This window comes from Vombatus ursinus, unplaced genomic scaffold (genome assembly GCF_900497805.2).
Source record: "Vombatus ursinus unplaced genomic scaffold, bare-nosed wombat genome assembly UNPS02014790.1, whole genome shotgun sequence".
In the NCBI taxonomy this organism is placed as follows: domain Eukaryota; kingdom Metazoa; phylum Chordata; class Mammalia; order Diprotodontia; family Vombatidae; genus Vombatus; species Vombatus ursinus.
Genome location: NW_020954568.1, coordinates 1,397,961 through 1,410,893, shown reverse-complemented (window position 1 = coordinate 1,410,893; position 12,933 = coordinate 1,397,961). Strand labels below are relative to the sequence as shown.

The following is a 12,933-nucleotide window of genomic DNA, read 5'->3' as shown; positions in this document are numbered from 1 at the left end:
GTATGGAGACCCGGTGCTGCAGAGGAGGGAGCGTGTGTTGTGTTCAGACCCTATGCCAAGGACAGCACTTCAGCACGAGGGTCATGAACTGCCGAGGCAGAGAGGATGGATAAGTCGTCTGTGAGAGGGGCAGGGAGGAGCCGGGCGGGCCTGGCTCCGGCAGTGTGGAGGGGGTGAAGTATGGAAAGGGAGGAGAGCTACCCAGGGGCCAGGCAGAAGACTTTGTAGCGGAGCTTGACGTGAATGGCCTGAGACCGGGATGTGCACGGTTGCTTGGCTATGGGGCCTCTTGAATGGCCCCACCGCCTTGATCAGCCCAGCTCACCCTGAACATACAGGATTGCAGTAAGTGAAGGTGTTCCAGCCGCCAGGGGGAGACATCCCTTCGTGCCTGGGTTCAAGGAAGACAGTTGGCCTCGGGCTCTGGCCCCTGGGGTGGGGGAGGGCCTCAGTGGAGCATCATCGTCCCAGAAGCAGGGGGCCGGGAAGGTGGGGTGCAGCAGCCTTCCCTGTTCTCTGGTCTCAGGTGCCCAGAAGGAACACAGATTCTTCAAAAATGCAACGCTACAGCTGACACACTGTGTGGGGTGCCTGGCTCAGGTAAGGTGAGCAGGTGACGAGGAAGTGGATCACTTCTGTGGCAGAAGGCACACGGGTGTCCCTCTGGAGCCCTGCAGTCAGTCGGGAAGAGGACCAGAGCGAGCCTTGCCTTACCGCCCCCCTGTGGCTGTGCAAGCCCAGAGCCCCAGCCTACCTGACCCTGATTGCACTGCCCACCCCCAAATCTCAGAGCGAGAGGGCCCACACCTGAAGGAGATAGAAGCCCCGCCTCCATCAGTCCCCGCCTCCTGTCCCTAGAAAGCCCTACAGCCGGAGGGGGCGTCACGGGCCGGGCCCTCCAAGCCAGTTTTCATGACAACTGAGGAAACAGATGCCCTGATTTGCCCGAGGTTCCCGAAGTCTGAGGCAGGATTTGAACTGAGGTCCTCTGCCTCCAAAGGGCACTTTGCTCCCTCAGGAAGGTGGATCGTGGCTGTCAGTCTGGGTGCTGTAGGGAACCTGAGAAAGGAAGCTCTTAGCCCCCATGTCAGAGGAATCAGTTCCAGCAGCAGCTCTGGGCCCCCTTGGCCTGGGGAACTGTCGGAAGTTCGCCTCTAAAGTTGCTGCCCCCGTCCCATTGGGTGGGGCCGGGCCTTCTCCTCCCTAGGCCTGTGTGTCTGGGTCCCATTAAGAAAGCACCCAGTGATGCCTGGAGCCGGGAAGGGCCTTGGCAGTCATCTCTTCCAGCTCACCAGCACCACCATCCCAAGGCCCCATGGTCCATTAAAAAGAGAACCGTGCTTTGAACCCAGGTCTCTGGACCATAGTTCAAGGCTCTTTCCACTAAGCCACAGTGACATGTTCATTCTCCTCCTGCCAGGCTTCACCTCCAGAGGAGACTCGCCCACTGTCCCAGGTAGGAGTGAAGTAACCGATGGGCTGAGGATGGGTGGCCTTTAGCCTCTCCTTCATAGGCTCATTCTCTGCTTTTCTCTTGGTAGAAAGCCCATCCAACGTGGTTGGCATGCCGGTGCCTTGGGTTTTACTTGGCATTGGCATTGGCATTGGCGTGGTTTGCTGGGTTTACAGATGCTACAGGAATCGGCAACGGTAAATGCTGGGCCTTTGGCTGGGAGGGGTCAGTGTTCGTGACGTTCCCTCCTTGCTTGGTTTTGGGGTTGTTGGCAGCAAGCAGAAACGTAGCTTGTACAAGTTCATCTGCTCCCACCCCTTGCTGGGGCTGAGGAAGGCTTGGAAGGTGAAGTGGGTAGCTCTACTTTGAGCCCGTTTGGCTCTGCAGGGTCCTGGTGGGGCAGGAAGGGCGTCTGTCCAAGGTGGCTCCACGAGAGTTCAACACGGTGCCTAGTCTTAGGGTGATGGCTGAGAGGCTCCCGAGGAACACAGTGACCCCTGTCGAGAGACATAAAAGGAATTCTGGTTTGTCAGAAGAGTGGGAAGGGACCCCACTGGTGGTTCGTCCCAGGGCTAAGCTGCATGAGTGCTCAGGCCAAGGGGAGGTGATTTCTGGCCCTGGTGTGCCCTTAAGGTGGCCCAGCCTGTCCAAGGACAATATCCTCCCAGCTGTCCCAGAGGCTCCTTGCTTCGCACCCCAGGGTCACAGCAGCACTAACTCTCCTACTTCTCCTTTCTTTGTAGCTCCCTTGGTGTGGATGGCAGAAAGGTAAGTCAGGGTCTCTAATCAAGGGGAAGCTGATTGGAGCAAAGCGGTCTTAGCTCCTGCTGAGAGGAGGCCCCTGATGACTTGGGCACCTTCTCTATGTCCTGGTCCAAGATTCCTGCCTCCTCCCCCACCCCCAGACAGACAGACAGACAGACAGACAGACACACAGTTTGGGCCAAGACCAGGCTGATTGGGCTAAGTGGCTCCTGTCCTGGGGGGAGGACAAGTCCCAAAGGCACTGGAGAGGACTTTTTTTTTTAAGGCAATTGGGGTTAAGTGACTTGCCCAAGGTCACGCAGCTAGTAAGTGTCAAGCGTTTGTTCTGAAGCCGGATTTGAACTCGGGTCCTCCTGACTTCAGGGCCGGTGCTCTCTCCACTGCGCCACCGAGCTGCCCCTGGAGAGGGCTTTTCTTGTGGGTGGCAGCGAGGTGCCAGATCTGACTTGGGTTGGGCCCGGCCATCAGACCAGAGTGACATTTGTCCTCCGCTAACTCTTCACTCTTTGCTTTAACCAGGATGGTTCTGGGGGCCCTTGGCTCAGCTTGCCAAGAGAGGAAAGAGTAGGGGCCCGTCTCAAATGGCAGCTGGCTTTGGGATGGCCTCATGGAACCAGTCTGGGGACCTGACAGTCACTGGGACAGGTCCATTTGTAGGAGGCGGTGGTCACGAGGCCACGAGACTGGCTGTGTTTCTTTTTAAAGGCAGAGGCCTAGCTCTTTCGTGCTGTAGCCCATTTGTGAGGGGGTCATTGTACTGTACACAAACCTGGACTCCTCAGTGCCCACTAAAGAAGTCTACACTTGCTGTCCTGGCATTCCAGGCTCCCCACAGGCCCGTCTGCCCCTGCTCAGCCTCTCCTAGGCCCCAGACCAGGCAGGCCAGGTGCTTCCCCTCCCTAGCCTCCACGCCTCTGCTCACCCCAGTGCCTGGGCCTGGCATGCCCTCCTTCCCCACCGTGGTCAGCTCAGATGTGCCCCACTTCTTTCTCCACCTGCCTTCCCAGGAGCGATCCCTCCCACCCCAGACCCTCAGAGGAGGCCGTTGGCCCTCTCCAGAGCATTCCCTGCATTCTGCTTTGTGTCAGAATCACTTGTGGACAAGGCTTCTCTCCCCTGCCCATGCTGCCCGTCCACCGTGGTGTCTTTTCACTGAAATTGGCTTTGAAAGGACTTGTCCAGCTTTCCCAAGAGCAGCCGCTCCAGTAATCACAGCCCTGCTGTTCTCTTAGGCCCTGGATGAGAGCACATCGAGTATCCTGATTGAAGAAGCCCATGGCAGAGCCTCTACAGTCCCAGAGTCAAGTAGCCCGAGCCGTGAAGAGGTGAGTGATGTCCCCTCGCTCCACCTTTCCCCTGGTGCTGAACCCCCCCCCCCAACACACATACACCCCTGTCCCCCAGAGAAATCTAGCCCTGAGTGGGAATCCAGCCACAGTCAGCCCATGCAATCACACCTGCCCGAGCTGGCCTTCAGTAGCTGTGAAAGTTGGTGCACAGCCATGGGGTAAGCTGACCTTCTTGTCATGGCAGGAGCCCTTGGACAGAGAGTCTGTGAGCATAAGAAAGGAAAAGCAGAGCAGGGCCAGACACCCTAGTTTGGCTCATCTCCCCATTGGATGAGGGAAAGTTGCTGGTGCTCATTAAAGCCTCTGACAACACGTCTTGTGCTGTCTTTGTGGAGTAGATCTGCCTTCACAACTGGCCGAATGGCCAGATCCGGGGAGTGGGTGCTGATGGTTCTATGTACATGTGGAGGAAACTCTCGTTGATCTCTTTTGGGCCCTCTTCTGTCTAGCATCTTGGCCAAGGATCAGATGGATCTTAGATGGCGTCATTCTCACAGATGGCACAGAGCTGGGAGGGGTTGCTAACATAGTTAACATAGCTAACATAGACGGGCTCCACAAGGACCCCAACAGGCTGAGATGATGTCCGACATGGAATTTAATGGGATCACCTTTGGTCTTCACATGGGTTGGCAAAGTCAACTGAATAGTGCAGGATGGGAGCTCCGTGGCCACGTAGCAGTTCACCTGAAAAGATCTGGTAGTTTCAGTGGCCCATACACCCAGAGTGGCTCAGTAGTATGCTAAGACAGCCAAGAAAACTAATGCAATTTTGGGCTCATTAAGAAGGGCCTGAGGTCCCAGTAAGTTTTACCCTGCTCAGACCATCTGAGCATTGTCTTGGATGCCCCATTTTAGGGGGGCACAGTGGTAAGCTGAAGGTGGTTTATAGGGTGGCCACAATTGGGATGGGTCCAGAGTTCCTCTCACTGGTTACCTGTGTTCTTGGCCATGCTGGGGATGTGCTCTGTGCTCTGTGAGGTATCCTCCTAAGCTCAGGCACAGTCCGGCCGTCTGGGCTGAGCTGATGTACTATGAATACGTGGCATTTATTGTGCGACGATCTCCAGGCAGCTGTGATGTGAGCGCGTCCAGCCCCTGGATGTGCCTTGTCCTGTGTGCTGGGGGATGCCAGGCTTGAGTGCTGCCTCTCCCACAAGGCCTTGCCCCGTCCCCTCTCTCCTGGGCTCCTGGCTTCCCCGCTTCATTTACTGTGGAGGGATTTTGTTTTATTCTCTTCGCACCTGCTTTCTTCCTGTAGAATAGGGTTTCCGTCTCTAGCCTCCAGGATAGTGCTTAGCATCTAGCAGAGGCTGAACAGATGCTGGTTGGACTTTGCAGATGAGGAGACTGGCCCAGAGAGGAGGAGAGACTGGCCTCAGGTCACCTAGTTCCCCCTTGCTGACAAAGGTGGGATTAGCCTCAGGTTACCCAGCCTCAGGGTCTGGCCTTGGTTCTGTGGAGCTCACAGCTGGAAGGGGACTTCAGAGGTGAAAACTGAGGCCACCGATCTCCTGTGTCAAACCACAACAGATGTGAGGGGCAGATTCCAGACTCGAACCCAGAGCTACTGGCTCTAAGCGGCTTTTCTTTTCCCTGGTACAAAGCCAATCCACTCTTGTTCCAGGGGAAGAAACAACTTCAGAGGGGGCCTGGACAGGGAAATGCTTAAGGTCATAGCAGGAGTTCAGCATAAGCCCATTTCTCTGATGTGCAGTCTAGCACCTTCCCCCTGCAGGGAGACGCTGCTTCTTATCACCCTTCTGATTCTGGCTTTTGGAGGGGAGTTGAAGCCCTGCTGCTCATGAGGCATGGCTGGTTTTGCAGCCTTAAGCACCCCGTGGGGCTCTGGCCAGCTCCGTTTGTCCCTGTAATGACCAGGCTGGGCTTTTTACTGGGCTTGGAGGTTGGAAAGCTGGGGCAAGCCTCTCTTACAGTTTGGCACAGCAGAACACACATTTGATCACAGCAATTCTGATTCGGTGGGCCCTGAGGAACAGTTCTCTCTGAATGACCCAAGGTTCTTTCTGTTCCCCACAGCAATTCTCCAAGGACTATGCTCTGCAGGATGTTACCGAAGCAGGTGAGCACCCACCGGGATAGGTTCTGTGGAGGAACTTTCTAATTGGAGGCTTGTCTTTTGTTTTCTATATGAATATGAAAACCCGATGTGGCAAGGAAGGAATGGTGGCTGCACGGAGGGGAGGGTGGCTTCCGAGAGCTGGCGGGGAGTGCCTTCTAGCTTCTCACCGACCAGTCGGAGAAGATGGAAAGTGGACATGCGTGGATTTTTTTGGCTTAGTTCTGGGAAGAAACCCTTAGGATATTGAGTTGTCTTTAAGGCTTGATATTTTCATGTCTGGACATAGAATATTAACATGTGATAAGTGGATATTTGTACTAATATGGGTAGATTGACGAAAGCTGGGGGCTGTTTCGAAGCCAGGGATCCCTTTAAAGCCAGGCCTGGGTCAGGAGGCTCTCTGAGCTCTCGTTGGGGGAGAGAGGTTGGGCAGACTTAGTGAGCGGAAAGGCCAACAAAGCATCGACTTCCTTAGACCCTGAGCCCTTCTTTTAATTTTCTATTTATAGCTTTCATTTTTATATAACCTTCTTTTCTAAAAGTATCCCTCCTCTTCCCCTACCTAGATAGCCACTGCTTGTATCACCTAGGTGGCACCACAGTGCATAGAGCACTGGCTCTGGAGTCAGAAAGACTCATCTTCCTGAGTTCAAATCTGGCCTCAGACACTTCCTAGCAGTGTGACCGTGGGCAAGTCACTTCACCCTTTACTTTAGTTCCTCATCTGTCAAATGAGCTGGAGAAGGAAATGGCAAACCTCTCCAGTATCTCTGCCAAGGAAACCCCAAATGGGGTCAGGAAGAGTCAGACATGAGTGAACAACGACTGAGCGACAACCACACAGAATAAAAAGAGGAGAGGAAGCAGTTGAGGAAAAGCAACCACGCCGTGGCTGATGTTCTCCAGTGGTCCTCACTGCCAGGGGGTCTTCTGCTCTTTCCTTCTGCTCTCACTGTGATTACTCAACAGCCAAGGTTTTGTTTCCCTTGCTGGCAGCATTGTTCACTTGGTTCTGCTCCCTTCACCCTGCATCAGTTTGCAGAAGTCTTCCTATGCTTCTCTGAATTCTGTGTAGTCCCCCGTCACATTCCATCACATTCATGAACCTCAGTTCTCTGGCCATTCTCCAATCAGCAGCTACCTACTTCTCTTCCTCCTCCCCCAGTTCTGGACTACTACAAAAAGTGCTGATATAAACATTTTTGTGCTAGTGGGAACTTTCGTTTAAGGCAGCTGACTGTTGCAGTGGGTAGCTGGACCTGGAGTCAGGAAGACCTGTCCAGCCTCAGACACTTACTAGCTGTGTGACCCTGGGCAAACCACTTAAACTCTATCTGCCTCAGTTTCCTCAACTGAAAAATGAGATATCTGGCAGGGTTGTTGTGAGGATCAAATGAGACATTTGTAAAGCACTCAGCACATAGTAGGTGCTTAGTAAATGCTTATTTCCTTCCTTCTTTCTGAATTTTACCTCCTTGGGGTCTGTGCTTAGCAGTGACATCTCTAGGTCAAAGGGTGTAGACTTTTTGATGGCTTTTTTAAAGCAAAATTTGAAATTGCTTTTGTTATTAGCAGATACTGTCAAGAGGGAAGGCTGGTTGTCTAAATGTCTGTCCAGACTACAAGCAATCCCATGAGATGTAGAATACTTTCCAGTGTTGGAAAGCATTGGTGCAAATGTCTCCCTCATCCTTCACCCAGAGGCAGGTGTTTTTACCTTAGGTGTCCATGTTCTAAGCCACACCTGGCCCTGGATACCACAAATGTAGCTTGTGGGTGATTGGTTTCCATTCATTATCATCTCTCTCCGCAATTCTCGTAGTGAACAAACATTATTAATAATCAAAACTATAATATTCTTCTAAGTAAGGTGAATTTTAGCGTATGTAAAGTAGATTTTTTGTTATTATTTCTTAGAGTTTTCTTCCCCGGATCCATAGCCATACTTCCCAGGGGCTAGATATGAGTTTTCACGATCATGGTTCAAGACAATTTCATGCAGTTTAAATAGCAGTTTTATCATTTGTAATCACCTTTATCCCTTGCTTGAATAAGATCTCTCCCCTGTTACAAATAAACAAACAAACAAACAAACAAAGAGACAAGAGTTTATGGGCAATTAAAAATCAATTTATTAATTAGGCAAACTAATAATCAATAAATTGATGGTCAGTAGTTTCTCTCAGTAACCAAAGGCCCCTAATGGAGACACTGAATGCCTTAAACATTTTTTTTGAAAGGGAATACCCTTGACAGGAGAAATCAACCCTGATTGAGGGACATTTAATGAGGAGGTGGGCTAGGAGTCTTCAGCTCCTGCTGAGAACTGAGGCGTGATCCTGAGACTCACCTGCCTCCAGCAATCTGGACGGAGGACTCTATCTCCTCTCTGGCGGGTTGTCTCCTTCATAAGCTACGTCACCCTAAATTCTAATGGGTAAGGTGTCCTAGTTGGATGAAGTCCCATGCAAGACTGAAAAGCATTTTCCCCAAGGGTTAGGGGCATCTCATCAATCAGCCACACCCTTCAGAAACTGACTGACCTGCAAGGGCAGGGCCCTCAATGAGGAAATAAAGGAGAAAAAAACCTGAATTGGGGTATAATCATTTGTTATTAATATAATAGCAAAATAATCATTTCTCTCACCCCTCCGCCATAGTTGTGGAAGGTTCCTGAGTTCATTCTCTTCCCCCCTTTTTTTTTTAATGACATGACCTTTCACAATCATGGTCACGTAGCCACTCTGAGCATACCGTTGGCTGTGCTCCAAGTCGTTTAGCTACACCTCATTTCTCCCAGATGGTTTTCTAGCAGTTCTTCTCACATAGGGATGGCTTCTGTAGCTTACCAAATGCTAAGTTATTGAGTCTGATTTGTTCTGATTCTTCTTCATCTAGTCTATTTTGCTGAGCAACTTTTAGAATTTATCATTTTTAGCCAGTCTGGTGGTGACTACTTTGTAGTATAATTCAAGGGCTGCAGGTGCTCGCTACTCATTCCTGCACTTAAAAAATGATCTGCCTTGTAGTTCTAGGCCTTTTGTTCTTCCAGATGTATTTTGTTAATATTTTTCTTTAAGTACTCCCCTGGTCTTTGGCATGGTATTAATGATGAGGTCTAGAGGTTTAGGGGTGCTGGGACCCCAAGATCATGACACGTGGGTCCTGCCCGAAGTAATTCGACTCAAGCCTTCTTTCAACCAAAGACAAGGGTTGTTAAAAGATCCACCAGAATAGCCAGACTCTTAAGGAATCTGAGCATCTATGAGCTATTGGCTAGATTGTAAAAATCTGAGCACCTTAATGGAGACCGAATCGACCTTATAATACAGAAAGACTGTGGGAGGAACCCAGGAGCGGCCAAGCAGTTTGTGGGGACCGTGAGGTAATAGAATGACAGGGACCCTGACCGCCTGGCCAAGGGAGAATGGAGCTGAGCTAGGAGTAAAGGTGGGGGGGAGGTGAGACAATAGAGGGCCAGGCTGGGTTAAGGGTAACTGAGAATTGGGAGATTGGGTTTAGACACAGTGAAAGGCCGGTTGATGGGATTACAGCCTCAGGCGAATACCAGAGATTTGGCCACTTGGGAAAAGCCAGGGTTTTTCCTTTTTGGGCTCTAGATCCTGTCCTCATCACTAAATTAATAAACTGATGTAGGTAGTAGCTTCATTTTTGTTGTTCTGGTGAGGCCTGAACTGATTGATAAAAGTCCCTCCAGTGATGCTGGTCATTCTTCAGTGACTCTGGTTTGGCGTCTTCAGGCAGCTTTCCCAAGCTCTGCTTACAGCCTAACAGCCCTTCCCCTGGCTGCTGGTAGGCCCGTGAGTTTATCTCTATTTTATCCTTATTTTATTGATGAAGACGCTGAGGCACAGAAGGCCTTGGTGACTTTCTCAAGTCACAAGTCTAGTTAGTTAATGTGAGAAATGAAAGAGTTAAGTTTCCACAAAAGTATATAAGAAATCAGCACAGACAGGTTAACTTCTGGGGGGGGGAGTGATAACACAATTCTAGGCACATAATGTATGTTAGGGGTGGGGCATATAAGGAAGATTGTAACCCAGAAGGATTAGGACCAATCCTGATCCAGAAGGGAGGAGTTAGGCAATTACTAACTATAGAGCTTGCCCTGGCTTCTTTTACCACATACAACCATTGTGTTGAGACCAGTCTTGTAGGAGAGTGTGTTAGAAATATGCTTGACACCTAAAATTTAGTATCAAGAAAGTTTATTACAGAGAAAGTCCAGAGGATTAGACGGTTCTGGCCAGAAGCGGGCTCCACCCCTCTTCAGGAGGGATGAGCCCTGAGTGCAGGGCAAGCAAGCTTTTATACATCCAAATTTGGCGCGAAACCTCCCAGGCCCGGATTGGTCCATCCCTTCCCGGGTTATACCCCTCCTTACGTGTTTCCCCTTGATATGCTCAAGTATGTTCCCCCTCCCTTGGTCATACATCCCCTGACTCATTAATGAGGCTCTAATTTTATTCAAGGTGTGTCAGATAATAGTAAAAAGCAGGCGTACTAACATTTTTCAGTTGTCCTCAGGTTGACCCTAATTGGTCTGAGCTGGCTCCACTCTTATCTTGAATTTGGAGTCTTTTTAGAGCCATCAACTTACTTCTTATAGGTTAAGCCTACACCTACAGTGTACTACTTCCTGGGATTGTTCTTTAAATCTCTGAATTATTCTCTTTCTCTATGGAAATATAACCTTTACCTGACTCTCACAATGGGACACAAGAACGAGGATCTCTACGAGAAGACAGTCTGCTGGCCACTGTATGAACAGCACTTGGACCAGAGGACTTCGCCAGCTGATGTCCAGAGTGTCAGACAGCTGTATGAGCCGCGTGAAGCTTTAAATGGACAATTTATCGTTACTTTTGGGTCTCTGTATCTGCACTTAATAAGGGGATTGCCCTTTTTTTACTTTGTCAATGCGTCGGTCAATTCCTCCCTTCCTTCTCCCATATTGTTTTAAGTCCCCAAAATCCCCTGATGAAATGTTGCCCCGAAGTACAGCCCCAGAGAGAACCATCACTAAGGCATTGCAAGGTTTTAACCACTTTAGCTGAGGAGTTGGCAGAGACCTCTGGGATAGATAACTGATTAAAGGGGTAGTTAGAATCCTGGTTTGGCAAAGGGAAAGGAACGGTTGTATGCATTCAGGAGTATTAACTGCTGTAGGATGTTGTATGGTTCCATGCACTAGGGGACTGGTACAAAAACTGATAGAGACATCTCTCATTAAGATTATCCCAGTAGGACCCACAGTGGGAGTTCAGAGGGCAGGCTCTGCCAATATAAGGATGATGATACCTTATGTATCAATGAGCCTTTTCCCCAGTGATGGAGAATGTGAAATCATGTTGAGGAGATTAGAGGATAAGGAAATTGGGAAGGTGTGCAAACCAAATCTTTACTTAAAAAAAAAGTAGGAATTGTGAGAAATGAAAGAGTTAAGTTTCCACGTAAGTATATAAGAAATCAGCACAGACAGGTTAACTTCTGGGGGGGGAGTGATAACACAATTCTAGGCACATAATGTATGTTAGGGGTGGGGCATATAAGGAAGATTGTAACCCAGAAGGATTAGGACCAATCCTGATCCAGAAGGGAGGAGTTAGGCAATTACTAACTATAGAGCTTGCCCTGGCTTCTTTTACCCTGCACATTTTCTCTCCTTCCAAGGAAGTTCACCCGCTTCTCAAGAGAATCGAAACAACACACTTCAACCTCTTTAATAAAAAGTCTTTGAGACACCGATCTTTGGAACTGAGTCTGGGATCATCTTTATAACAGTTAATAGTCAAATTGGGAGCTGAGCCAAGTTTCCTCCCTTCCACTGGACCAGGATGCTTCCTAGAAATCAGTGGAGACAAAAATTTGGCTTGTGTCAGTCTGTGTGTGTGTGTGTGTGTGTGTGTGAGAGAGAGAGAGAGATCTCCAGAAAGCAAGAGATTTAAAAAATCACTTTAGTTTTTCTTTTCTAAATTGCCAAGTGTTTATGATGTCCCCATGTCCCCTCACCCTTACTGCAAGACGCTGGTGAGTTGTGCTTGAATATTTCTAAGTCTTTTTTCTTTTTTTTTTTTTTGCTTTTTGGTAAGGCAGTTGGGGTTCAGTGATTTGCCCAGGGTCACACAGCTAGTAAGTGTGCTTGAATATTTCTACATAGAATTCTGATGAGGAATAAAAACGGGTGTTTTCCTTCTGTTTCTTTCCTTTCAGGAAAAAGCAGAAGCTTTTACATTTTCCAGCGTCATCTTCATAAACATTGGAATGAATTTGTGCGAAACCTGGGACTAGAAGAAAATGAGATTGCCACAGCTGTGCAACAACATCCATCCAACCCAGAAGAACAGAAATTCCAGATGTTGCTTACATGGTGGAACAAATTGGGAAGGGCAGCATCTGTTTTTAAGTTATTGGCCACTGCCCACAAAATGCCCATGATCACTCTGCAGGTACAAAACATACTCAATGATTTAATTAATGAAGGGATTTTATGTAAGCAAGAAGACACTTGAGGGAAACTTTGTTCCCATCTCTTTTTTTGTTTTTGGAGAGTAAGATACTCAACTTTAAGAAAGATTTTCGGGGGTTAGGCTTCCACAGCAGGATGAGAAATCCCAAGATCTTGTGGATAATCCCTCAACCAATCAGAAGGTGCTCCAAACTTTCTGTAAACAACTAGTTCCTTAAGAAAAGAGCCGTAGAGGCTAAACCGATTGCAACCCTTGCCAGGTCAGACCAATTGAGGTCAACTGGAGGACACCAGCAAAATATTATTGTGCATGCTTAATGAACTTCATTACTACTGACACACCCTGCATAAAATTAGAGCCTCATTAACAGAACGGATCATGGGACGTATGACGAGGGAAGGGGGACATCTTTGAACATATCATGGGGGAAACATAGATGAAACGCTTAAGGAAGGTTGTAACCTGAGAAGGAATGGACCAATCCAGGCCTGGGAGGTGTCACCCAGAACTAACGGCATAAAAGCACTCTTGCTTTTGTACTCAGGACTCTCTCCTCCTGAAAAGAGGGGGAGCCCACTTCCGGCCAGAAATGTCTAAATCCTCTGGACTTTCTCTGTAGTAAACTTTTCTTGACACTAAATTTTTGTTGTCAAGTGTGTTTGTAACACCAGCGTCACACAGCTAGTAGGTGTCAGGTGTCTGAGGCTGGATTTGAACTCAGGTCTTTCTGACTCCTGGGCCAGTGCTCTATTCACTGTGCCACCTAGCTGCCCCTTTCTGTTTTTCATGTCC

The 12,933-nt window shown here is 49.1% G+C and overlaps 1 protein-coding gene across 2 annotated transcripts in view; it reads left to right on the top strand.

The window, feature by feature from the left end:
* Positions 1-12,875, top strand: part of LOC114047743 (tumor necrosis factor receptor superfamily member 6-like) — a 28,274-nt gene extending 15,399 nt beyond the window's left edge. The window contains exons 5-11 of one of the 2 annotated variants that reach the window (XM_027868665.1): positions 527-600; positions 1,421-1,456; positions 1,542-1,650; positions 2,197-2,221; positions 3,451-3,543; positions 5,608-5,650; positions 11,885-12,875. In XM_027868665.1, the coding sequence (XP_027724466.1) occupies positions 527-600; positions 1,421-1,456; positions 1,542-1,650; positions 2,197-2,221; positions 3,451-3,543; positions 5,608-5,650; positions 11,885-12,183 (679 nt within the window). In that variant the 3' untranslated portion in view covers positions 12,184-12,875. Of the gene's footprint in view, positions 1-526; positions 601-1,420; positions 1,457-1,541; positions 1,651-2,196; positions 2,222-3,450; positions 3,544-5,607; positions 5,651-10,394; positions 11,110-11,884 lie in introns of those variants that run through there. The other variant, XM_027868666.1, reaches the window with a different exon arrangement.
* The last annotated feature ends 58 nt before the right edge of the window (positions 12,876-12,933 follow it).